The 24,954-nt window shown below is 41.1% G+C and overlaps 5 protein-coding genes and 4 long non-coding RNA genes across 21 annotated transcripts; 3 read left to right on the top strand and 6 right to left on the bottom strand.

Annotated features, from left to right (window-relative positions):
• Positions 1-63: 63 nt before the first annotated feature.
• Positions 64-3,348, bottom strand: LOC136191968 (uncharacterized). Of its 6 annotated transcripts, none has more exons than XR_010671062.1 (17): positions 3,273-3,348; positions 3,080-3,223; positions 2,742-3,029; positions 2,582-2,683; positions 2,414-2,525; positions 2,263-2,363; positions 2,145-2,212; positions 1,890-2,049; positions 1,757-1,835; positions 1,584-1,707; positions 1,405-1,528; positions 1,037-1,353; positions 830-972; positions 578-773; positions 379-524; positions 203-325; positions 64-142 (listed from the first exon to the last, which is right to left on the bottom strand). It is a non-coding gene; the product is annotated as an uncharacterized lncRNA (long non-coding RNA). The 6 variants fall into 6 exon arrangements; XR_010671063.1 differs by having other exon boundaries at positions 64-120; XR_010671066.1 differs by having other exon boundaries at positions 64-325; positions 1,037-1,092; positions 1,152-1,353.
• Positions 3,349-3,647: 299 nt separating this feature from the next.
• Positions 3,648-4,626, bottom strand: LOC136192265 (probable serine/threonine-protein kinase DDB_G0281745). Its single transcript, XM_065980799.1, has 2 exons — positions 4,530-4,626; positions 3,648-4,474 (listed from the first exon to the last, which is right to left on the bottom strand). The coding sequence occupies exons 1-2, from the start codon at positions 4,624-4,626 to the stop codon at positions 3,648-3,650; spliced, it is 924 nt and encodes a 307-aa protein (XP_065836871.1).
• LOC136191974 (uncharacterized) lies at positions 3,947-6,540 on the bottom strand. Its single transcript, XM_065980414.1, has 12 exons — positions 6,279-6,540; positions 6,082-6,230; positions 5,852-6,034; positions 5,659-5,803; positions 5,415-5,607; positions 5,304-5,357; positions 5,162-5,224; positions 5,021-5,107; positions 4,908-4,970; positions 4,789-4,850; positions 4,530-4,705; positions 3,947-4,474 (listed from the first exon to the last, which is right to left on the bottom strand). Exons 1-10 carry the CDS (start codon positions 6,493-6,495, stop codon positions 4,820-4,822), a joined length of 1,185 nt encoding a protein of 394 aa, XP_065836486.1. The 5' UTR covers positions 6,496-6,540; the 3' UTR covers positions 3,947-4,474; positions 4,530-4,705; positions 4,789-4,819.
• Positions 6,541-6,873: 333 nt separating this feature from the next.
• Positions 6,874-7,665, top strand: LOC136191942 (uncharacterized). Its single transcript, XR_010671044.1, has 5 exons — positions 6,874-6,962; positions 7,012-7,101; positions 7,180-7,238; positions 7,292-7,477; positions 7,538-7,665. It is a non-coding gene; the product is annotated as an uncharacterized lncRNA (long non-coding RNA).
• Positions 7,666-8,188: 523 nt separating this feature from the next.
• LOC136191971 (uncharacterized) lies at positions 8,189-11,287 on the bottom strand. Its single transcript, XM_065980409.1, has 10 exons — positions 10,718-11,287; positions 10,521-10,669; positions 10,288-10,470; positions 10,089-10,239; positions 9,845-10,037; positions 9,735-9,788; positions 9,592-9,654; positions 9,467-9,541; positions 9,241-9,416; positions 8,189-9,182 (listed from the first exon to the last, which is right to left on the bottom strand). Exons 1-10 carry the CDS (start codon positions 11,118-11,120, stop codon positions 8,353-8,355), a joined length of 2,277 nt encoding a protein of 758 aa, XP_065836481.1. The 5' UTR covers positions 11,121-11,287; the 3' UTR covers positions 8,189-8,352.
• Positions 11,288-11,355: 68 nt separating this feature from the next.
• LOC136191839 (uncharacterized) lies at positions 11,356-12,376 on the top strand. Of its 4 annotated transcripts, none has more exons than XR_010671008.1 (4): positions 11,356-11,574; positions 11,662-11,718; positions 11,773-11,921; positions 11,988-12,376. It is a non-coding gene; the product is annotated as an uncharacterized lncRNA (long non-coding RNA). The 4 variants fall into 4 exon arrangements; XR_010671009.1 differs by having other exon boundaries at positions 11,648-11,718; positions 11,773-11,905; XR_010671007.1 differs by having other exon boundaries at positions 11,648-11,718; positions 11,773-11,905; positions 11,962-12,376.
• Positions 12,377-12,963: 587 nt separating this feature from the next.
• LOC136192542 (uncharacterized) lies at positions 12,964-15,827 on the bottom strand. 2 transcript variants are annotated; one of them, XR_010671162.1, is made up of 10 exons: positions 15,309-15,827; positions 15,180-15,237; positions 15,059-15,121; positions 14,907-14,969; positions 14,762-14,857; positions 14,544-14,675; positions 14,402-14,488; positions 14,280-14,344; positions 14,034-14,230; positions 12,964-13,971 (listed from the first exon to the last, which is right to left on the bottom strand). It is a non-coding gene; the product is annotated as an uncharacterized lncRNA (long non-coding RNA). The 2 variants fall into 2 exon arrangements; XR_010671161.1 differs by having other exon boundaries at positions 15,180-15,827.
• Positions 15,828-15,924: 97 nt separating this feature from the next.
• On the bottom strand, positions 15,925-18,943 carry LOC136191972 (uncharacterized). Of its 3 annotated transcripts, none has more exons than XM_065980411.1 (12): positions 17,940-18,943; positions 17,743-17,891; positions 17,513-17,695; positions 17,321-17,465; positions 17,078-17,270; positions 16,982-17,023; positions 16,835-16,897; positions 16,698-16,784; positions 16,571-16,643; positions 16,406-16,474; positions 16,321-16,349; positions 15,925-16,270 (listed from the first exon to the last, which is right to left on the bottom strand). In XM_065980411.1, exons 1-8 carry the CDS (start codon positions 18,502-18,504, stop codon positions 16,730-16,732), a joined length of 1,395 nt encoding a protein of 464 aa, XP_065836483.1. In that variant the 5' UTR covers positions 18,505-18,943; the 3' UTR covers positions 15,925-16,270; positions 16,321-16,349; positions 16,406-16,474; positions 16,571-16,643; positions 16,698-16,729. The 3 variants fall into 3 exon arrangements, with proteins under 3 accessions (XP_065836483.1, XP_065836482.1, XP_065836485.1); XM_065980410.1 differs by having other exon boundaries at positions 16,581-16,643; XM_065980413.1 differs by having other exon boundaries at positions 16,406-16,469; positions 16,581-16,643.
• Positions 18,944-20,500: 1,557 nt separating this feature from the next.
• On the top strand, positions 20,501-24,929 carry LOC136192550 (uncharacterized). 2 transcript variants are annotated; one of them, XM_065981192.1, is made up of 17 exons: positions 20,501-20,642; positions 20,701-20,759; positions 20,819-20,857; positions 20,954-21,229; positions 21,286-21,615; positions 21,667-22,961; positions 23,012-23,143; positions 23,205-23,331; positions 23,388-23,513; positions 23,566-23,691; positions 23,741-23,866; positions 23,914-24,045; positions 24,098-24,247; positions 24,303-24,425; positions 24,485-24,607; positions 24,661-24,761; positions 24,807-24,929. In XM_065981192.1, exons 8-17 carry the CDS (start codon positions 23,283-23,285, stop codon positions 24,831-24,833), a joined length of 1,083 nt encoding a protein of 360 aa, XP_065837264.1. In that variant the 5' UTR covers positions 20,501-20,642; positions 20,701-20,759; positions 20,819-20,857; positions 20,954-21,229; positions 21,286-21,615; positions 21,667-22,961; positions 23,012-23,143; positions 23,205-23,282; the 3' UTR covers positions 24,834-24,929. The 2 variants fall into 2 exon arrangements, with proteins under 2 accessions (XP_065837264.1, XP_065837263.1); XM_065981191.1 differs by having other exon boundaries at positions 20,701-20,857.
• The last annotated feature ends 25 nt before the right edge of the window (positions 24,930-24,954 follow it).

Raw genomic sequence — 24,954 nt, 5'->3', positions numbered from 1 at the left:
TTGCTCACAATCAAATTTTCTTTAGTGGCGGAAATGAGAAGAACGTGTACACGATGCTTCAAATGAATTTCTCAGGATCTTTTTCAGAGAAATCGCCCGCAAAATAAAATGAAAATTCCCCTTACAAAAAGAAATTGAAATTCTGAGTAAATTAAGGCAAACTGAATGACAGTTCGCATGCATACAACAATCGAATACCAACCGTTTCTGTCTTTGCAACGCGCGAAAGTACTTTCAGAAAATTCGTTTTCTGTGCATATAGAAGCGATCCTTTCACATTTCGTAGTCAATTCGAGACAGTTTGACGTTCAAATGTACAGAGCATCTTTAGAAAACCTTTGTAGGAAAACAAACAAGGCTCGCGAAAGCGTATTTTACCTCCTAGCAGTCCGCAACAGCACAGAGCTGAATCGCGAAAAGAACAAAAAAACCAAAAAGTGCCTAAGAGCCAATAGAAATGAGTCTCCAAAAAGAGCGACGCAAAAATGACGGAGTATAATACGCAATCGATCACAGAAAATCGCCTAAAAAGACCCAAATCGATTCAGAAAGTCAACAGGACAACTTAACAAGTCACCTTCACTGTTTTTCAAAACGCAAAGTGACAAGTTTGGCGTCGAAACGGCAACGAAACGCCATTTCTTCACTCGTTGCGTAAAATCACGTGACGAAGATTGAATTCTGTGACGTTAAGTACGTGTCGTCATCAGAGCTTATTTAGGGCTCTTGCATGTCATAAGAAAAGAATGTAGCACTGCGATCCTTTTACAGAACTTGAGTCCCGTAAAACATTTCTTAGTTTACATACATAAATGTTTCAGTTATATACCTGGAGTAATGGAGGAATAGAAACCAGTTATCTGTGTCTCCGAACATATATGTACTTTCCGAGTGATTATCAACTCTATATAATTTATCCATCCAACGTTTCCTATTCTGTGAACAATTCCAAACGATCCGCCAAAAAAGAATCTAGTGACGTAGAAATCCAAAAAGTCATACCAAGAAGAAAGACGCTACTATAAATAGTCTTTACTTTTCTTCCCGTCTTACAGTACCCATTGGGCCAACGTGGAATGGAAAGAGGCAAATCTTAGAAGGAATCATAGAGAATCGACTAATGAGAACAGGCATCAAAAGTGACTATACACTTTCACTGTAATTCAAAACGCGCAGTGACGAATTTGGCGTAGAAACGGCGAACGCCATCAATCCGGCGTGCAAAAGCACGTGACCAACTGTGACGTCTCCTATGTGTCGTCACTGTGTGTATGACTTTAGAACTGACATTTCTCATAGAAACGAACATAGCACTGCGATCCTCTTACGGAACTTGAGTTCACTGGCCTGACGCTAGAACATTTCTTAGTTTAGGTACATGTATATAAGTGTTTGAGTTATTACCTATAGTCATTAAAAAGATACCATTCACCTGTGACGTAATGCTTGCACGTGGCCGTGCAATGATCCCCGAATATACTTCCCGTGTGATTAGAAACTGCATGTAACTTATAGAGACACTCACCACCTAAGAAAAGAAAAATCAATACCTTTTGTGATTATTTTTTAATTATATGAATGACCTTTTGTGCGAAAATTTGAATTGAGAAAAGGGTCCGAAGTCCAAATTTAGTTCACGTTCCACAGGAAAGTTTAGGACGTCGGAAATTTTAGCACGGTACCTCAGCCCACCAAATATCTTTAGATCTACATTCGAAACCTGAGACATAAGTATTTATTATGATGAATGACTTACGTATAACAAGTATTGGAGAAAGTTTGCTTAATGTAAGACTCTTTGTACACCTACGCTTCTTATTACATTTACTACAAAACTAGAAAGGAAGTAATTGAAATGGAGTATTTCTACAGATACGCAGTTGTCTTACGGTGGGACTGTTGTCTCCGTCCAACGTTTCCGGTTTCGTGAACAATTCAAAAAAATCTGCTAGGTCCAGTGACGTGGAAAATCCCAAACGATTATACGAAGAAGAGGAAGATGAAGATTGCTTCTATGTATCGGTTATTTCTTTTCCTTCCCGTCATACCCTACGTGGAATGGGAAGAGAAAGGACCATACGTAATCGATTGGTCTCCAGGGTAAAAACTATTTCAAAAAATTCATACTCTACTTCTTTTCTTACCAGCTATTCTGCTATTTTCACGTGCATGACATTTCTCTGAAGCCAAATCAGAATCACTCGAATTTCTTCTAAAATACTAATTTAAATATGATTAAATAGGATTACTATTTTTACTTACGCCACCGATTCGTTTGCTGATTTAGAATCATTTCTCAAGTCGCCATGGAGACCGTAGAGTAAAAATCGCAGAAAATCTTGAGCGTCTTCAATTCTTGTTGACTGTATGACATTATTATTTCAATAGCCAATGTATCAATCTGTTTCCATACCTATATCCTACAAATCTCGGCGCAAATCTTTGAATTTGACTTTTGAATTCTGTCGGCGACAAGAGACTGCTCTCATTCTCACTCCACATGCGTTTCACAAGATCAGCATAGGCTAAAGATTAATTTCAAATCACGTGAAGGTATTCAATTAAGAAAAAAGTTTCTTGCCTCTCACTATAACCGCCCTTTCATGTGACTTTTCTTATTCAATTTCGTCTCATACTTATCCGAGACAAAGAAGTCGGTTAGAAGTCGCGTTTGACTCAAACACTGAAGCATCGAATTCATAAAACACTGAGAAAACAATTGCGAGAAAAATTGAGCTCACCGTATGTCCCAAATTACGAAGAACCAGGAGACTCTTTCGACAAAAAAACGTCTCGAAATTTGATTTTCGTCGCGTCATCGTAGAATAATCACGATCTCGTCCCAAGACGATTTTTTGTCTTGATAATGACGCGAGTTTCGTTTCTCGCAGTAGAAAATCGTCTTTTGACGAATTCGAACGCGAACGAGTTACAGTCACATGAGATGGAATTGATTCGATGCTATTCGATCGTCGAAGAGAGCTGCGACTATAATCAGAGCCTGTATAAATCTGGCTTGCATCTAATCTCTGAGAGCTAATTCTTGGTGTGGAAGAAGGGACGTAATCGAAGCGACTACCTGTACTGTATGGCGTAGTCGCTTTTACTGGCTCGTAGCGGCCGGCTAGCGCTCTCAGTGACTCTTTTTTTGTAGCTGGATGCTTGTTTAGGTCGAGGATCTAGGATCGGGCGCGGGCGGTAACTGCATGGCGAGGCGATCTCCCTGGAAAGTATTTGCGTTGTGGTCCCGGAGAACTTATTGATTTCGATACCGTTGATCCGCTAGTGTTTCTCCGCGATACAGTAAGATCGGAGATCGTCTTGTCGTCGCCATGTTGTAAACAGTCACGTGCCTAGCAACAATAATGCGCGATCGCAAACAAAATGTAGGCATAGATAGAGAATCTCTATTTTCTATCTATGATGTAGGTAACTTCCTATATATAATTCAACTAATTGCTCGAAAAGGAAGATTTTCAAACGGACGCAAAGCCTCGATCAAGCTACCAGCACCGCCTTTTTCTAGAAGATTGGATATGAATTTTTAGAGGACATGCAATCATTGTACAATATCAAAAAATACATGTCAAAAATAATTGATGAAAACAAGCTGCCAAGCCCGAAAAACAACGCAGAAATTGGAGTTATTAATAAAAAGAACCTGACAGTACGACTTTGTGACTGTCTCTTCCAAAAACTCCCTTCACCAGTCGCAGCGTTGGAAACAGCCCAAGCGCTGACAAACGACTTTGACTGTCACTAAACTCATTCTTCAGCGCATCAAAGCATTCTTGCGCTGAGGGTCTATTGTTAGGGTCATCATCAATCAAACGAGAGCATAGCATTAAAAGATTAGGACGATTAGCGACAGCGTCTAATTGAGTCTGCCTCACTTCAGGAATGGGACCCACCCCGGTGAAGATCTCTATCAAAGAAACGCCAACACTGTACACATCGCTGGGCAACGAGCTCGAAGTGGCAGTGCCGTCAGAACGCGGTGACCTTTCCGGAGCGAGATATTGCTGACTGACAGGGCCAGCAGACAGAGAACTCTCAATCAGATGAGCCGTTCCCAAGTCGCCCACTTTGACTTTCATATCTCTTGTGACGAGGATATTAGACGGGCGGACGTCACCGTGGACGTAGGGACGCGGACAAATCTGATGAAGATATGAAATACCTGACGTCATATCAATGGAAATAGACAATTGCTCGTAAATTGTCAGATAAGAGCCGGTAGTGTGAGCTGCGTCGATGACTTCGCTCACTGATCCCTCGAGTAATTCCATGACCATTTGGAGAGGAATTCCTTCCGCCATCACCGCTCCGCAAACGGTCATGATGTTGGGATGATGAAGTCGACTGCAGACGAGGACTTCTTGTTCGAATAATGCCACGTTGCGTTGATTCGTGATCAGGTCGTGGATTTTTTTGACTGCGACTGTCATTCCGCGCCAACGGCCCACGAAAACGCCTGAGTGAAATATAATACACAATTTTAACTGAAATTTTATGATTTTATTTCTTACTTGCAAATCCTCCTGTTCCCACTTTTTGGCCAGTCAGGTGTACTTCATCTTCGCTGATGTTCAATACGTCAGTGAATTCTTCAAGGCGTCGTTTCATTTCGTTGCGAGATGCCTCCAGAGTTTGGCAGCGTGTCAATGCAACACTATGGTGACGCTGCACTGTCGCTAGTTCATCCCTAAAGAAAATGAAAAAAATTCAAATATATATTCACTTTGATGAAAGTGATTTTGCTGTTCAAGACGACGTTGTTTTGTATACCTCATAAGACAAATTTCTGCATCTTTTCACTCTAAAATCGTTGACATGACGCGAGTTCCTCCCTGTTCAAAAAATATAAAAAATTATTATTTTAATTATTAGAAATCATTTCCAATGACCTTATGCGAGTAATTACTCCATCTTTACCCTGTGCAAGCCGTTGAGACGTGGCCAATTCCTGTCTAAAACAATAAATATATACACTATTGGCAGAACCTATTTTCGTGACTACTGAATGGAAGAAATCTGCTGGTCTTTCTCCTGTTCAAGACGACGTTGAGCAATAAATGCTTCTCTTTGAACAGACGCCAATTCTTGCCTATAATTAAAAGCTGAAACAAAATTCATTTAATTAATACTTTCAATAAAAAACCTGATCTGTGCAATTTCTCCGTCTTTGCGCTCAACAAGACGATGAGAAGAGGTCAGTTCTTCTCTAAAAGCAAAAAATTTACGTTCAGATTGAAATTAAATAGTGAAAACAAAGATCAACAATATTTACAAAATCAACTAACCTAATCAGAGTGATTTCTTTTTGCAGGAGAGCTTGGGCAGAGACCAGTTCATTTCTGAAAGACAAAATAATTATGTTAAACTTTACAATAGTATACAACATAACATATAACCTGATAGACGATTTTTCTTCGGTCAATTTAGAGCAGCTTGGCCGCAAATGCTCTAGCTCGCGTTGCATCATTTCACTATCTTCTCTGTCACTTGGAAGTGAAAGACGCGGAGATGAAGTTGCTGCACGAACTGACGCCGGTCTCGACAAGAGAATTTCTCGTTTAATTTTCATGTACGGCTCGTTCTTCACGTCTGCAAAACATGATTCATTAAACGTCCATAAGTGAATTAAAATTTCTTTACCAAGACAAAAGCAGCTTAGAATAGACCTATATGACCAATCCCAATTGATACCACCACAGACAATGACGTCTGTAATCTTGTATTCGTTCTGCACACAATGACATGTGTGAAACATAACTTTTCCGAATTGTGGATCGACGTCCATCTTTACAAAAAATCATTAAAAAATAAATAAAAGTAAAATTATAACAACCTGATATGCTTTGGAACTGCCACAATCAAGAACGCAAACATAGTCAGAATTTGTTTCGAAAACCATGTGACCACCAACGAGAAGAAAAATCGATTCTTCTTCTAATCCTTCTGTCACTAATTGACAAATTGTATGGCCATGTCTTGGTGATGGTTTCACATTGAAATCAATGATTGTCCACAACTAAAAATATTGCTAAACATATTTATTATTTAAATACGCCGGTTTACTTTGCAATTTAAATCTACTAAAATAGAGTGAGATTCATTCTCCACGTCCGTTCCAAGAAGTAATGCTCGATGCTCGTCAATGGTTGCCTTGGCAGCGACAACAAGTGGTTTTGGTCGTGTTCCACTTAATTCCAAATCCAACCACATTCCTAGTTTATATTTCAAATTACTATCAAATTGATATTAAATCGAGTCACCTTTTTCATTTCCTTTTTCAAGTTGAAATTCATAAATATCATTACTCCAATCGTATTTATCCTGAGTTGCCTCAGACTGGATTTGATCACGAGGAATCTTCTTTTCGCTCTCTCCCCCAAACATGATCATTCTTGATCCAATCGCAAACAAACAGCATAATGAGCGTTCGTGCGGTTTCTTTCCTCCGATAGGCGTCGCTACTTCGATCCATTCCATTTTCTTCGGATCGAGACGATAAACGATTCCCAGGAAGAGACCCTTTTCTGTCTCTCCCCCGTATGAGTAGATCATCTTGTCGATGACGACACATCGTGCTCCCCTACAAGGTGGAGGAATCGTTCGACCTCGAGTCAGTCGACGGATCCACTTCTTTTCCGCTCTTCGAACATTCATCACAAAGATTTCATTGCGGGAAAAGTATTTTGATCCATCGAAGCCACCGAAGACGTGAAGGTGATCGTCGACCAACGCGCATTCATTATGAAACCGTTTCTCGGGTGCGATGGTTTGAGAGTCGTCTGCGGGGGAGTCGTTTTTGCGAAGAAGCCGCGCCATTTCTCTGGGAGCCAGTGAGCACGCGCAGTAGAGATTTCGTGTGTTGCACAGAATGTTCTGCATTGAGCCCGTTCGATTGCATCGTCGAATAAGACACAAATCGTCTCGATTTTCGACGTGTTTTCTCGGTGAATCAATTTTTCTCGTGGAAACAGAATTGTGCAGCGAAATCGTTAGATTCGGCGTCGACGAAGAAGCCAAATAGACCGCTAAAGATCAATTGGGCAACTTACGAATGGTGGCGAGCGACGAAGACAAGAAACTGAGGTATGAGAGAGAGTAGAAAGAGAGAAAGAAAGGAGGGGCCCCTTTCTCTCTTATTCGGTTTGTGAACGTTATTAATAGGGTCTTGTCTTCAGGCGGCATACAATGATGGATTAGCAGAAATTTTGGCTGATAATAGGGTTCTCTAAAATTAATAATCTTTTTCAGAGTTTGATTTGATTTTCATATTTAGACCATTTGAATCACTTTCACGGCCGTAAGCGTCTCCAAATTTATTCCTTACAAGCGTTACGCTGTCCGGCCGTGAAAGCCCTTCCTCACAAGCTGTGACACATCGCCACCCGAGTTCCTATATCTTCTTTATATACTTGGGAAATGATTGGGAATGAAAGCATTTCAAAGGCAAGGTTTATGATAGGTGAGATACTTTGGAATTTTCCAGGTTCTAGCTTAAATCCGTGCTCGATTTATTGGGTAGTGTGTTTTGAGTGGGAATGAAGAGGATAAGTGCCTAAGTTATTCTTTGGATGTTAGTGGCTTTGCTTCTTTTGTTGCTCAGCGGTGCGACGAGTACTTTTACATGGTCGTTTTTTTAATTGGGCTATACGGTACTGTATTCAAATCGAATCATTTTTAATTAGAGATGCCTAATTGTTGGTGAACGGGAGAACCAAGAGAAAGGGTAGTTGGCCAGAATTCTAAGAAAAAAAATTATATTGGTTAGGTAATTTGTTTAGGAATGAGGCGGAGGTCTAAGGAAGGATACGACAAGATTGAAATTTTATGTGTGCTTTGCTGGCGGTACTTGTTGAGAAATATTCAACAGATTTTAGTTGTCTAGTTTTGGTAATTTATTAATAATTAAAGTTTTAGCGAATTGCTGTTCTTTCGCGTGTTACAACATAGCATTAATATTATCAATCTTTGGTGGCCTACATGTCGGGGTAGGGTAAACGGTTTTTCTCGTGTTTTTCTTCAAAAGCGGTTTACCCTTCCCCGATATACGGGCTCCCAACTAAAGGCACACATGTTCTCCCAGTGTCAGTAAATTCCCTCGAGTCTAGTTAATTAATTAACGAAGCCAAGAGGTTGGAATTTGTTTAGAAAAAATAACAGTTACAAATAATCAACAAAGTCATTTTCCGTCGAGAAAGAGTACTCATAAACAGAGAAATACGAAATAACGTTATGTTAAAAAGTATTTTCGTCAAACAAGTACTAAAACTACAAATATAAAAGTCTAGAGAAATGCGGAGAAACATCAAAAACAGGGAACAAAGCACAGATAAACGTTCAATCGATTGATATTTTTTGGAGAATGACCTTATGAGTGTCTCCCTCAAAAACGCCACTAACTATTCGCTTTGCTGTGAGAATTTTTTCAGCTGTCAAACGCCTTTCATGTTCGACAAAATTAACTTTTAGCGTTTCGAAGCACCTTTGTGCTGACATTCGATTGGCGGGATTACGACCAATCAAGCAAGAGCAAAGCATGAATAAATCAGGACGACTAGCAAGAGCATCAAGCTGAGTCTCTCTCTCCTCTGGAATAGGACCCACACCCGTGAAGATCTCAAGTAATGACACGCCCACGCTGTACACGTCACTATTCAACGTGCTCGAAGTGGCAGGACTGCTAGACTCAGGCAACCTTTCTGGAGCGAGATAAGGAGGGCTCATTGGACCAGCGGACAAAGAACTCTCGATCATATGAGCCGCTCCCAAGTCACCCACTTTTACCTTCATATCTCTCGTGACGAGAACATTTGACGGGCGAATGTCGCCGTGGACGTAGGGTCGAGGACGAATCTGATGAAGATACGATATACCAGACGTCATATCCATGGCAATAGACAGCTGCTCGTAATTGGTGAAATAGGATCCAGATGCGTGGGCGGCGTCGATGACTTCACTGACGGATCCTTCGAGTAATTCCATGACGATTTGGAGAGGAGATCCTTCGGTTATGACCGCTCCACATACGACCATTATACTGGGATGATGGAGACGACTGCATACGAGCACTTCTCGTCGAAACATTGCCACGTTGCGTTGACTTGTAATGAGGTCGTGGATTTTCTTCACAGCGACTCTCATTCCGCGCCATTGACCCACGGAAACGCCTTAGTGATATACGCAATAAAAATTAAATTTAAATAAATAACTATTTATGACATTCACCTGCAAAAGATCCTGAACCGAGGTTTTGGCTTGACAGGTGAACTTCGTCAGGACTAAGGTTCAACACGTCAGTGAACTCGTCGAGGCTTCGCTTCATCTTGTCACGAGATGCTTCAAGGATTTCGCAGCGTGTCAATGAAACACTACGGTGGCGTTGCACTGACGTCAGTTCCTCCCTGCAAAGAAGAAAATTTTTAAAGTTATACTATGTATTTCTCTTTGGAACCTGATGGAAGAAATTTGCTCGTCTTTACGACGCTGAGCAATAGATGCTTCTCTTTGAACAGACGCCAATTCTTGCCTATAATTAAAAGCTGAAACTAAATTTATTTGTTACTTTCAATAAATAACCTGATCTGTGCAATTTCCCCGTCTTTGCGCTCAACAAGGCAATGAGAAGAGGTCAGTTCTTCTCTGAAAGCAACAAAATCCACAACATGATTCAAATTAAACAGTGAAAACAAAAATTAAAAATATTTACAAAATTAACTAACCTAATTTGAGTGATTTCATTTTGCAGGAGACTTTGGGCAGACACCAGTTCATTTCTGAACAACAAAAAGTTACGTTATACTTTACAATAGTATACAACATAATATATAACCTGAGAGACGATTTTTCTTTGGTCAATTCAGAGCACCTTCGTCGCAAATGCTCTAGCTCGCGTTGCATCATTTCAATATCTTCTCTGTCACTTGGAAGTGAAAGACCCGGAGATGAAGTTGCTGTTCGAACTGACTCCCGTCTCGACGAGAGAATTTCTCGTTTAATTTTTATGTACGGTTCGTTCTTCACGTCTGCAAAACATTATTTATTCAACTTCACTAAGTCGATAACAGTTTATTTACCAAGACAAAAGCAGCTTAAAATAGGCATAGGCCTATATGACAAATCCCAATTGACACCACCACAGACAATGACGTCAGTAGTCTTGTCTTCGTTCTGCACACAATGACATGTGTGACAAACAACTCCTCCCAATTTTGTATGGACGTGCATCTTTACAAATAATAATTAAAAATTCAATAAAAGTAAAATTATAACAACCTGATATGCTTTGAAATGGGCACAATCCAGAACATAAACATAGTCAGAATTTGTTTTGTCGACCAGGTGACCACCAACGAGAAGACAAATTGATTCGTCTTCTAATCCTTCCGTCGCTAATTGACAAATTGCATGGTACTGTCTTGGTGATGGTTTCACATTGAAATCAATGATAGTCCAAAACTAAAAATATTGTTAACATATTTAGTATTTAATTAACTACGCAGGTTTACTTTGCGATTTAAATTTATAAAAATAGAGTGCGATTCATTCTCCGCGTCCCTTCCATGAAGTAATAATCGATGCTCGTCAATGGTTGCCATGGCAGCGAAAACAAGTGGTTTTGGTCGTGTTCCACTTAATTTCAAATCCAACCACATTCCTAGTTTATATTTCAAATTATTATCAAATTGATCTTAAATCGAGTCACCTTTTTCATTTCTCTCTTCAAGTCGAAATTCATAAATATCATTACTCCATTTGTATTTATCCTGAGTTGCCCCAGACTGGAGTTGATGACGAGGAATATTCTTTTCGCTCCATCCCCCAAACATGATCATTCTTGATCCAATCGCACACAAACAGCATTCGGAGCGCTCGTGCGGTTTCTTTCCTCCTATGATATATATAGGCGTCGTTACTTCGATCCATTCCATTTTCTTCGGATCGAGACGATAAACGATTCCCAGGGAACGACCCTCTTCTGTTCTTCCCCCGTATGAGTAGATCATCTTGTTGATGACAACACATCGTGCTCCCCTACAAGGTGGAGGAATCATTCGACCTCGAGTCAATCGACGGATCCATTTCTTTTCCGCTCTTCGAACATTCATCACAAAGATTTTATTGCGGGGAAAGTATTTTGATCCATCGCGGCCACCGAAGACATGAAGATCATCGTCGACCAACGCGCATTCAAGAGAATACCGCTTCTCGGGTGCGATAGTTTGCGAGTCGTCGTACGGGGAGTCGTTTTTTTGAAGTATTTGACCATAGATTTGACGAAGCCACTCCATTTCTCTGGCAACGAGTGCGCACGCGCAGGAAAGGTTCGTCTTTCTTTGTGCACCAGAGATTAAGTAGGAGATATAGAATGTTCTGGATTGAGCCCGTTCGATTGCTTTGTCGAATTTGACGTTGTCGACGTGTTTTCTCGCTGAAGCATCGTTTAAACAGAATTGTGCAGCGAAATCGTTACTTCGGCGTCGACGAAGAAGCCAAATAGACCTCTAAAGATCAATTGAACATGTTACGAATGGTTGCAAGCGACGAAGACAAGAATCTGAGGTATGAGAGAGAGTAGGCTGAGAGAAAGAGAGGATTCTTTCTCTCTCTTTCGGTTTGTGAACGTTATTAATAGGGTCTCGTCTTCAGGCGGCATCTAATGATGGAATAGAAGAGTGTTCAGAGCTATTTTCTGCAGATCTAATGGTTGCCTAAAGTTATTATAATCTACTTTCGAGTTTGAATTTATTTTATATTTAGACTAGTTGAATTAATATCACGGCCAGGCGCGTTTCCAATTCATTCCTCACAAGCGTCTCGCTGTCAAACCGTGAAAGTCATTTCTCACCTGTCTACTTGATATACTTGGGCTTGGGAATGAAAACATCTCAAGGCAAGGACTATGATAGGTAGAATACTTTGGAATTAACAACGTTCATTACGTCCTAGTGTTCAAATTCATGTTCGTTTCATAGGGTGGTTTGTTTGAGTGGGAGAGACGTTAGAGTGGTTACGTCATTGGAGGCACGTTACCTGTGAAGCATCAGATAAGTGCCTAGATTATTTTTTGGGTGTCAGTTGGTTTGCTTCTTCTTTTGTTGTGGCAGAAGGAAGACTCAGCTGTCCGATGAGGAGATTTTACATTGTCGTTCTTTATAATTTGACCATACTTTTAGTATGTGCTCTTGATTGCTCTTGATTTATCATATTTAAATCAAGTCGTTTTTCAGTGAAATTTGCTTAATTAATTTTTAGCGGACGGGAGAACCAAGAGAAAGGGTGGTTTGCCAGAGGAAAATATTTGTGTCGGTTAGGCAATTCGTTTAGGAATCGGGGGAGGTCTAAGAAGGAAATGAAATTTTAATAAAGGGTGTTCACCTTGTTAAAAAATAATTTACTAACTGCAGTTGTCTAGGTTTGGTAATTTATTTTAATAAAAGAATTGCTGTTCTCATATCTTCTTCACATACTCCGAGGCGCAGAAGGGCAATGGGGAATGCGAAAGAAAATGCATTTTTCTGTGTAACTTCTAATAATAAAGGTTAGAACAAAATGCTGTTTTATCGCGTGTCTCAAAAATTTCAAATTTCAGTGGCCCGTATGTCCGGGTAGGGTAAACAGTTTTTGCTCGCTTTTTTCTGGAAAAGCCGTTTACCCTACCCGGACATACGGGCAGTCGAAGATCATAATTAAAGGAGTAATATCTCAGACGCTGTAAGTTGTCCCGATATTTAAGAAAAAAGCTAATGACTTATGAATGAATGTTTCAAAGCAAAAACGCGACTGATTGTTTTCATGCATTGTATGAGCAGTTACAACAAGGACATTCCCATACTTCTTACAATTAATTAAGAGTAGTTATATCTTTATACATTGAGGCATTAAACAGTTGTCGTTTCTCTATACAGTATAATTAAGATGAAATTAAACTAGCAAGAGGCAAACCAGCAGCATTAATATAAAATCAAAAATACAACCAAAAATGAACAAAAAACAAATAATATAGAAGGGCAAGGCAGCACAAAAAAACAGTGAAATTTTTGAGATAATTCTAAAAAATATCTTTCACGTTTTGAAGAGCTCCTTTCGAAATTACACAAAAAAGCAAACTTTAAAATCAAAATTGAACGTTAGTTCAAGGAAATATTGAGGAGAATGACTTTGTGAGTGTCTTTCCCAAACACCCCATTAACCAATCGTTTCGCTGTTATAAGTTCACGTTCAGACAAACGCTTTTCATGTTGACCAAAATAAATTTTGAGAGTTTCAAAACACGTTTGTGCTGAGAATCGTTTAGCAGGATCGCGACTTATTAAACGACTGCAGAGTACGAATAAATTGGAACGATTAGCGAGAAGACCCAACTGAGTGTTCCTCTCTTCTGGAATAGGACCCACACCCGTGAATACTTCAAGTAATGAAACGCCCATGCTGTACACGTCGCTACTCAACGTGCTCGAAGTGGCAGTGCCGCAAGACAGTGGCGCTCTTTCTGGAGCGAGATAAGGAGGGCTCATGGGACCAGCGGACAGAGAACTCTCGATAATGTGCGCCGCTCCTAAATCACCTATTTTCACCTTCATGTCTCGTGTAACGAGAACATCCGACGGGCGTATGTCACCGTGGACGTAGGGTCGACGACGAATCTGATGAAGATATGCGATTCCTGACGTCATATCCATGGCAATAGACAGCTGCTCGTAAATGGTCAGATAGGACCTGGAAGCGTGAGCGGCGTCGATGACTTCGCTGACCGATCCCTCGAGTAATTCCATGACGATTTGAAGGGGTGCTCCTTCGGTCATGACCGCTCCACATACGACCATGATATTGGGATGGTGGAGACGACTGCATACCACAACTTCTCGTTTGAACATTGCTTCGTTGCGTTGACTTATGATGAGGTCGTGAATTTTTTGACGGCGACTCGCATTTCGCGCCAACGCCCAACAGAAACGCCTGATTGATTTATTTAAGCGATATTAGAGTCAAATATAAATCATTATTTGTAGTGTGTCTACCTGCAAATGATCCTGAGCCGAGACTTTTATTTGAGAGATGGACTTCATCGGAATTGATGTTTAGCACGTCAGTGAATGCGTCGAGGTTTCTTTTTATCTCGTCACGGGACGCCTCTAGGGCTTCATAGCGCATCAAAGAAACTGCAATTTCTTCATTTTTTTGTTCGACAAGGCGTTGAGATGTGAAGAGGTCCTCCCTGAAAAATATAAAAGTAAGAAACATTGCTAGGTATTACTTTCAATAACCTGATATTAGCTATGTCTTCTTCCTTACGATATACACAAGGCGTTGAGAAGAGGCCAGTTCTTGCCTATGGTAGACCCAATAAATTGTCAGTAACCGTCTTAATCAAAAATCTCTTCAAAACCAAATAGAAGAAATCTGTTCGTCTTTTTGCTGTTCAAGACGACGTTGAGCTATATACGCTTCACTTTGAACAGACGCCAATTCTTGCCTATAATTTAAAAGCTGATACCATATACATTTATTATTCTTATTAATTAAATAACCTGATCTGAGCCATTTCTTCGTCTTTCTGCTGAAGAAGACGATGAGAAGAGGTCACTTCACCTCTGAAGTTACAAAAAAATCACGCTCAGATTTAAATGACACTGTGACGTTGCACTAACGTCAGTTACTTTCTAAAGACAATAATATGTGGTTACAGTACTATTATATTTATTATATTTATTATGGTAAATATATTTAATAAGGTTTCTCTAAAAACCTAATGGATGAAATCTGTTCGTCTTTTCGAAAAATTTGCTGCTCAAAACGATGTTGGGCCAATAATGCTTCTCTTTGAACGGACGCCAATTCTTGCCTATATAATTAGAGCTGACATCAAATTTAAATTCCTTTAAATAAATAACCTGATCTGAGTAACTTCTCCGTCTTTTTGCTCCAAAAGACGATGAAAAGAGGTCAGTTCTTCTCTAAAATAAAAAGAATCACGATAAAAAATACATTATGTACACAAAATGAATGCACATAACGATTGACAACATTCACAATATTTATTAACCTCATTTGAGTGATTTCTTCGTTTTCACCATTCCGAAGACGCTGGGCAGAGCCCAGTTCATTTCTGAATAAAAAAAATGTACGTCACTAAATAAATTACCACTTTCAATAAATAATCCGACCTGCGCTATTTCTCCGTCTTCATGCTGTACCAGACGATGAGAAGACGTCAGCTCTTCTCTGATTTAAAAAAACACGTCAGAATTTCAAGTATACACATTAATTAATAGCTAACACCGCCTCTCACTAACGTCGTTGGACTATTGCCACGATCTCGTCCCAAGTCGATTTTTCTCTTGATAATGACGTGAGTTTCGTTTCTCTCAGTAGAAAATCGTCCTTTGACGAATTCGAACGCGAACGAGTTACAGTTACATGAGATGGAATTGATTCGATGCTATTCGATCGTCGAAGAGAGCTGTGACGATAATCTGAGCCTGTATCTATATAGCTCGCATCTAATGTCTTAGACACTAGAGGAATTCTTGGTGTGGAAGCAGGGACGTAATCGGAGCGAGCGCCTGTGCCTTAATTACGAGAACTGGCGTCGTTCCTGAATGGCGTAGTAACTTTTACTGGCTCGTGGCGGCCGGCTAGCGCTCTCATTGACTCGTTTTTGTAGCTCGATGTCTGTTTAGGTCGAGGATCGGGCGGTAACTGGCGAGGCGATCCCCCTGGAAAGTATTTGCGGTGTGGTCTCAGCGAATTTAGTGTTTTCGATGACGTTGAGCCGCTAGTATTTCTCCGCGGTAAGATCGGAGATCGTCTTGTCGTCGCCATGTTGTAAACAGTCACATGCCTAGCAACGACAATTTGCGCAATCGCAAACACAGAAGCGCAATCCAAAAAAGCAAAAATCATACCCTGTACAAAAAAGTAAAAACAAAATTTAAAACAAAAAGCAAGAAATTAATTATGGAGAATTTTCACGACTTCGACTTCTTTCTATAAGCAGCTTCAATGGTATCTTTGTGAATGCCACACTCCTCACACGCTTCAATAAGAGCATTTGCCGTTGCCTCTCGACCGCATTCTGCAACCCAATCATCTATGATCCAAATGGCACGAACAAAATTCTCTTCAGATTTTTGTTTGTACTGCGCTATTGCACTGGATTTTCGTCCCAAGCAGAGAAGAAACTTATCCCATTTTGCTTCAACTAGTGTCGCGACGACGTGAGTGAGGGGCTTGTTGATTTCCTTTGGAAGTGCATCTGCATGAAATGAATATAAAGAAGCCAAAAACTACACTATCTCTTCTCACCTCCTAGTCTAGAACCAGCGAGTTCTTTCCTATACAAACAGAATAACATTCCCTTGGAGCAGGTAGTTCACAGAACGGATAATACCTTCTTATTATTTGAATAATTTCTTTTTCTTTAACCTGCAGACGACGTTGGGAAGACGTCAGTTCTTCTCTAAATTAAAAGCACTTCACGTTATCAATAAACATTTCTCTTTTTATTTTGCAAAGAGGTAAAACATCATTTAATAATTTATTTATGAAGCATTACTCTCAATGACCTGATTTGAGCAATCACTCCGTCTTTACCCTGTGCAAGCCGTTGAGAAGTGGCCAGTTCCCCTCTAAAAACAATAAATATATCAACTATTGGCTTAGCCTATTTTTTTCGTGGCCACCGAATTGAAGCAATCTGCAGGTCTTTTTCCTGTTAGAGACGACATTGAGCAAAAGATGCTTCTCCTTGAACAGACGCCAATTCTTGCCTATTATTAAAAGATGACACCAAATTTTTTTATTAATTTTAAAAAATGACCTGATCTGAGTCAATTCTCCCTCTTTACGTTCAACAAGACAATAAGAAGAGTTCAGTTCTTTTCTAAAACCACAAAAAATTCACGCTAAGAATTAATTTTATAGAGAAGTTATAGATGAATAATATTTAATATATCAATTAGGTAACCTTATTTGAGTGATTTGACGTTGGGCAGAGGCCAATTCATTTCTAAATTTAAAAAAGTAAGATATAATTAAAATCATACTAAACATAATAAATAACCTGATAGAGGATTTTTCTTCGGTCAATTCAGAGCACCTTCGTCGCAAATGCTCTAGCTCGCGTCGCATCACTGCAATATCTTCTCTGTGACTTGGAAGTGAAAGACGCGGAGATGAAGTTGCTGCACGAGCTGACGCAAGTCTCGACGAGAGAATTTCTCGTTCAATTTTCATGTACGGCTCGTTCTTCACGTCTGAAAACATGATTCATTAAACGCTCATAAGTCGAATAAAATTTATATACCAAGACAAAAGCAGCTTAAAATAGGCCTATAAGACAAATTCCAATTGATACCACCACAGACAATGACGTCAGTAGTCTTGTTTTCGTTCTGCACACAATGACATGTGTGAAACCAAACTTTTCCCAATTGCGGATCGACGTCCATCTTAACAAATAATCATTAAAATTTAATAAAAGTAAAATTATCGCAACCTGATATGCTTTGGAATTGTCACAATCCAGAATGTAAACATAGTCAGAATTTGTTTTGTCGAACATTTTACCGCCAACGAGAAGACAATGTGATTCGTCTTCTAATCCTTCTGTCACTAATTGACAAATTGCATGACTGTATCTCGGTGATAGTTTCACATTGAAATCAATGATTGTCCACAACTAAAAATATTGCTAAACATATCTATTATTTAATTACGCAGATTTACCTTGCGATTTAAATTTATTAAAATAGAGTGAGATTCTTTCTCCACGTCCGTTCCATGAAGTAATGCTCGATGCTTGTCAATGGTTGCCATGGCAGCGCCAGCAAGTGGTTTTGGTCGTGTTCCACTTAATTTCAAATCGAACCACATTCCTAGTTCATATTTCAAATTATTATCAAATTGATATTAAATCGAGTCACCTTTTTCATTTCCCTCTTCAAGTCGAAATTCATAAATGTCATTACTACAGTCGTATTGATCCAGAGTTGCCCCAGACTGGAGTTGATGACGAGGGATCTCCGTTTCGCTCTTTCCCCCAAACATGATCATTCTTGATCCAATCGCACACAAACAGCATTCGGAGCGTTCGTGCGGTTTCTTTCCTCCGATAGGCGTCGCTACTTCGATCCATTCCATTTTCTTCGGATCGAGACGATAAACGATTCCTAGGCGACGACCGTTGTCTGTCTCTCCCCCGTATGAGTAGATCATTTTGTCGATGACAACACATCGTGCTCCCTCACAAGGTGGAGGAATCGTTCGACCTCCAGTCAATCGACGGATCCACTGCTTTTCCGTACTTCGAACATTCATCACAAAGATTTCATCGCGGGGAAAGCATTTTGATCCGTCCAAGCCACCGATGAGATGAAGATGATCGTCGACCAACGCGAATTCATGAGAACGCCGTTCCTCGGGTTGAATGGTTAGAGAGTCGTAGTCGGGGGAGTCGTTTTTGCGAAGTATTTGAGGAACCCACGCCATTTCTCAACCAGTGCGCACGCGCAGTTCTTTTCTTGAGTGTTGTACGGATTGAGCCAGTTCGATTGCATCGTCGAATGAGACAAATCGTCTCGGTTGTCGACTCGGTGAAGCAATTTTTCTCGTGGAAACTGAAGAAGCCAAATAGACCGCTAAAATTCAATTGGGCAACTCTTTCTCCTATCCTGCTTCGGAGAAATCGGGTCCTTTCTTGAGACCCAATACCGTTCGAAGAAACCTGTCCCCATTTTAGGCCGAAATTCGAACTCCATTGTAGGCGTAAGAAATGGGCGATCGGTCGCCATTGGCCACAAGTCCCAGAAAAGATCATACGCGCAGGTTTTGATCCTCTAAAAGTACAACTGCGCATACCCTTTTTTTCGAATTTTTCGTATGCGAGGAAACGAGGAAAGGCCTCCCGAACCATGACCACCCTCCTTCTTCCACTGCACCTCTCTTCTGTCATTTTTTATCCATTTTAAACGACATCTACAGCGCAACCGCTACGATTTTGAGTAGATTCGAAGCATCATAAGAAAGAAAAAAATCGATTCACGTTTTTTCTACTGGAATCTGCTACTTTTTTAGCTAAAGAGTGATAAATTGATGCAGGAAAGTCGTCAGTTACGCATTTTTCAAGTCCGCAAGCAAGAAAGGGGGGAAAAGGAGGTTTTTTTGTGCGCTGTGGCTAGAGTCACGGTAAAGTAACTCACCGTAACTGTAACAGGTAGCGCACGGTAACCGAGGGGAAGAAATCGTTTAGCGCACTATAGAGTATGGACCTAACCTAGAGAGCTTAAAAAGCGTTTTTTTCATGTACCTAACCCAACCCTAACCCTAAACCTTACTGGTATCGGTGGCGGCCCCGCTCCGGGCTTAACCGCCCCAATGAGCATAGGTCGTAGAGGGGGGCTTCGCCCCCTTGGAACCGCCATGCTACGGGCGGTTAAGCCACAGTCGCGGGTGATCATATATCGCCGTTTAGGTACAGAGAAAAAAAAGAAAGAAGAAAAAAAAAGAAAAAAACGATCACGCTTCGGGATTCGAACCTGCGGCCCATCACGTGCGCCGTGGCTCATGCATCCCCAGCGCCGTGCTCAGCAGATTTTCTCCCGGAGTCGTTTGAGCTGCCCTAAAGCTTTCGCCCACGCGTTGTTTGAATTTCAAGTTTTTGACGTCATCAGGCCGCGTGACGTGTCTCAAAATCTTGCATGACCGTTCTCGCTCATCTTCATTTATACGTTCGCTCGTCTCCTCTTCTCGCGCCTCTCGTCGTCGTTCTCCTCACCAAAGACGGTGCTTTGCATGCTTCACGTGCCTCCTTACATCAAAGAGAATTTCTTACTTGGATCAGTCAGCAAAACGATTCGAAATGACGAAGCGTCCTCTCGTCGATTAGTACGTACACGATGTGTAACTTGGATTTAATTGATCTCCACCATTTCTTAGAGATCTTCATTTTGATATCTTATATCTGTTGCTCAGCGCCGTGACAGCACAAGGCTGTCTCTTCGTCATGAAGAAATGTGTACGCAGCTGTCCAGACGCCTCACTTGGTTGTTTGAAGGCCTGCCCTTACCATCATTTGTATATAGCCTAAGTGAGAGTGAATGGTATTTGTACAGCTGTTAATTCATACTTAGGTTTGCGTATGCAATTGCTACTTTGTTGAAGGTCCCAAAGTGCTGTATCGTGTTGGCTTGGCCTAGCTGTATTAAGTGATATCATAGAAGTTTAGCTCTTCTTTGCCGCGTTTTCTCTTGAGGAGGTGAAGCTGTTTGTCCTTTGTAAGAGGGTGACGTTAGCAAGTCAAGTGTGAATTTTTGTCTCAAACTTCGCTTTCAGGATATAATATATATTACTCAAGGTTCAGAGTCTCTATCTCATTCGTTCCTTATTTCAATTTGGCAATTTTAGGACGGGTTTTCTAATCGAAGGATTTGTATTCCATGCAACTGAACCGTAATGTAAGATGACGTCATTCAGAGTCTATCGCGCATGCATTTTCCCCCCTTCGTTCTTCGCCCAGTCGGGATGCAGTGCATCGATTTGCTTCGAAATATTGCTTGTGAGAATCGACTAAGTAGCCGGAAACTTCGTCGTTTGCGCAAATCGACCAGAGACGACACTTCTTCCTGCAAGTGAGAGACCAAAGATAGATGGAGAAAGGGGGCGTCGTCTTAGAATCTATTCATACAGCGTTGTGCTAAGGCTCTTTTTGAAGACTTCTGCAAAAGACCCAGTGGTGGCTAGAGAGCGTAAGCTCGATAATCCTATTCTTACGACGACTCTAAGGTTTACGTACGCCTCACTTCAGTATATAGCTCTTCCAGGACCTTCAAAGAAGCAGACTACGGTAATGGTCAGCTAAATAGGGCTGTACCAATATTCCATCCGTTTTCCTTATTTATTCCGTTATTTTTAATTTACCTATTTATTGATCTTTTTTTAGATAAGTCTTTGTATCAGTTTGCTTTCGAAGAAGTTGGTCATTACTGGAAGGAGCTAGGTGCCTCTCTAGGCTTTGAAATGCCTGAACTAGACTGCATTGAGGAGTACCACCTGAACCGTTGTCTAAACGTTAAATTTATGGCCTGGGCCATGCTTGAGAAATATCGTGCAGCTAAGGGTCGGAGTATTTCATCGGTCGAAAGCATTCGAAAAGTTCTGCGCAACGTCAAAAGAAGGCGAAGTGTACAAATTCCCCAAGAGAACAGGAGTATCAGCGGTGGGACATTTTCAATGTCTCAATGTCATTTAATCAATGTGAGATTTCTGTTTTAGATCTTTTGCCCCGCTGTGTTGTTAATGACCGACGATTTTACGGAAGGGACGACGAACTGAGAGAGATTGCACGGTATTTGTGGAACGGAAAAGCAAGAACGAGTCACGTTGAACCAATCGATTATCAGAAAATTCAGGCCTGCTTTAGCTGTCAAAATTGTGGATTTTGATCTTACGTGTATTTTCCCGATTATCTCGGGTGTTGGCGGAGTAGGAAAAACGACTCTGGCTTTCAAATACGTTCACCAATACGTCAAATCGTATTCAGATGGCGTTTTCTATTTCAACACCGAATCATATTCGTCGTTTCTGTTTTGGTTAAAAGAAAACGTAAGTGTTCATCTCTACACGACAAATTGATTTCATTTTGTCATCATATAGATTGTGAGGTGTGGTGATTTGAGTAACAAGCGTGACGTCATCAGTTCTGTGACTTCGTGCTTTCCTGCGCTATATCAGAAATCGCCCTCGATGTCTTCTTCTTCTTGACAATACTGACGATTTTGGCTTTGTCAACGATATCTTGCCCGGCGCTCACGATGCCTGTCACATCATCATTACGACGAGAAAAGCGCAGACGCACGACATCTTCTATCAGCGAAACGTCAACTCATTGCTCTTAAGCGTTCTTGAAAAGCAAAAGGCCGTTGTTGCTCTTCTCCGTTGGGCCGGAAAATCGAAAGACTCTTTTCAAACTCTCGACTACAACGAGAAGAAGTATGCAGAAAAAGTTGCGGCTGAGCCTCCCGTTGACGGTCTCCCATTGGCTTTATCACACGCGGGAACATACATTGAGCAGCACAGGATCACGTTTCTGAAGTACTGGAGGAAGATTGATGCTGAGGCTAAGCGCTTGGAAGCGGCAGCGTTGAATTTAGATACTTTCTTGCGTTACTTTCATCTGTCCCATCTCAAAGAGAATCTAAGGCAACGCAACATTTACAACATTAATGGGTTCATTCGTCTAGACCCTCGACATGTCGTCAATTATTGCGATCAAGTTTTGCGTGCACAGACCGCTTACAAAGAGAGGGAGAAACATCGCGTGTCTCTAACTTGGGAGATGGATCTTGATGACGTGAGAGACGAGGAATCTCAAGAGGGTTATCACCTTCTCAAGTGCTGCGCTGTCGTGTCGTCGCGTGACATTCCTCAAGACGTCGTCGCCGATGCTGCTTTTCAGACGAATCCTCTCGATAAGGAGTTCAAAATCTCGAAAGCCATTAAGATTTTGAACGAACGTTCTCTTGTCCAGCAGATCAGTAGTCTGGATAACGATATGATTGTCACCTTCCCCATGCATCATTTGATTCAAGCAAGCATGCTGCAACGGATGGCCGAAAATACGGACGACTTTATCAGCGTCTTAAAGTCCGTTTCCAAGGCTTTATTCAAACGTCTTCCTCCCATCAACGATTTGAGCTATTGTTTGATTAGTCCGATTGTTCTCTCCCTTACGCCTCACATCTATTCTACTGTGGAGAAGATGCTTAGAATGGGGATACTCGATGACGATACCGGTATCTATCCAGGACTGGTTGACTACAGCTGTCAGTTGGCGCTTCTTTACAAGCACTACGAAGATGCAAGGTTCTTGTGCTCCCTTCGCGTTGACGTTTTTGAAGCCAACTCGACGAGATTCTCTGAGGAAGAAATCCGACTTAGAAGAAGAGACTGTAAGTGAAACTCGTTTGTATGTCTTCTTTCTTCTCGCGTTCTGCGTTAGATTACTTTGGCTTGGCGTTAAGCCAATATTGCTTGAAGATTTTGGAAGAGGTTGACGTGAATATTCGGCGATCCCTAGGAGGACGGTTTCCTGAAGACCTTACCGATTCTGACGTCGTATTTTATGAGGAAGGTTTGTAGACAATGCGTACTGCGTCTACACTATATATTAGTTTTCTTTGTGTGTTTGATAGCATTGTACTTGCTGGCGCAAAACCAAGAGCTCCAAGGCTCAATGACGTACGCCGAATGGATTCTTCATAAACTAGTCAATGTTTATTGTGTACGAAACTCCGGTAGCCGCCGCCAGCACTTTTAATGGTACAGTACATTGCTGGTCATGGCTCAATTTACTCTATGTTCACTGCCTTTTATAGTTTATCTACGACTTTCACGTGTCTACAGTGTTTCGGAGCGATTTGATGAAGAGCTGAGAGTTTTGCAGGAAGCTCTCTCTTTGGCGAAGAGTGGTCTCTTTGATCCTGGGATTTGTCTTGCGAACTGTTAGTGAGCTTTACTGCTACGTTATGGTTTATTTTACTCTGTAATTTCCAGGTCACCAGTGTCTTGGTTGGTGTCAAAAAGTGCGCGGTTTGCTAGACGATTCTGTGGAGAATTATTTCGAAGCTCTGAGAATTTACCAAGAAATGATCCCAGACGCTCACGAAGATATTGGCGTTTGTAAGTCGGTTTACCTTAGGAAGACCTTTTCTACATGTTTCTTTCGCAGTGCGTTATGAGATGAGCTTGTGTATGATTCAAATGGGCCGTCATTCCCAAGCGTGTGACTTCTCGCGCGAAGGCCTTTCCGTCATAAGATCCGTGTGTCCGCCCGAGCATCCTCGAGTTCCACAAGGTTGGTAGAATGTCAGCTAGATTTGACAAGTCGAATTTTTCTCCTAGCGCTCTACTGGCACGGGCGAGTTCTTTATATGTCAGGAAAACACAAAGAATCCATTGAATTCCTTAGAGAGAGTTTGTCTCTCTTTGAAAAAGGACCCCAGAGGGTTGATACTCTGACCGAGAAAGCAAACTGTGCTTCTGTCTAATAAGATATGGTGTTTTCGGTTTTGATGTTTTTATTCAGGCCTTGCTATTTTGGGAGATGCTTTGCGTGAAGGAAAGTTGCTCGTCACACGCTCAGAGCAAAGAAAACAGGAAGTAGTTCGTTATTTGAAAGAGTCGATTTCTCTTTACACCGAACTTTATCCTGATGGAAAGTATGAATTGTCGTTAGGTATGCTTTTTACTAAGCAAATCGGAAACGAATGTTTTACCTTTTTCTTTCAAAGCGTGCGTTTTCCTTTGCGAGGCTTATTTCTCACTGGGAAAACACGATGATGCTCTGGAGATGGTGAAAATGGCCTGGGACAACTCTAAGAATCTTCCCACTGGAAACCCTGCGAGAATGGGCAGTGAGTTGCAAAGCGGTTCTGTGAAAACTCTTTATTCGTTATTTTTTTTCTTGTAAAAGTTCTTATTCAGTACGTGAGGTGCTTGTGTGTGAAAGGACAGTTCAGTGCCAGCCAAGATTTGCTGATCAGAGCTAAAGAAGACACCAAACAGTTGCCTCCGGAGCATCAAAGTATAAAGCGATGTGAGTCTAAAACGCGTCTCATGTATTCGTTTACGCAATGTTGGTCAATTAAGTGCAATTGGCTGAATCTTTTCTAAACGCATTCAAAACAATGGGCATAAGGACTCCTCCACCAAGACTTCGACCCGATATTTCACAAATTTTCGACGAAGACGTAGATTGAATAATATCTATGCAGTACTTATGTGGTAGTCTTTAGAGTGCAAGACTCGGTGTGCTGCTCTGAATATACGCGCACTTCATGGGGGCTTCTATTTTTTTTTCTTCAATTTAGAAGCACTGTGTCGCTAATAATTTCTTTTAGCAGACGACTATCAAACGCTTGCCCTACGCAAACGTCCTGGATG

This window comes from Oscarella lobularis, chromosome 10 (assembly GCF_947507565.1).
Source record: "Oscarella lobularis chromosome 10, ooOscLobu1.1, whole genome shotgun sequence".
In the NCBI taxonomy this organism is placed as follows: Eukaryota; Metazoa; Porifera; class Homoscleromorpha; order Homosclerophorida; family Oscarellidae; genus Oscarella; species Oscarella lobularis.
The sequence above is the reverse complement of the archived record's forward strand: the minus strand, read 5'-3'. Positions and strand labels throughout refer to the sequence as shown.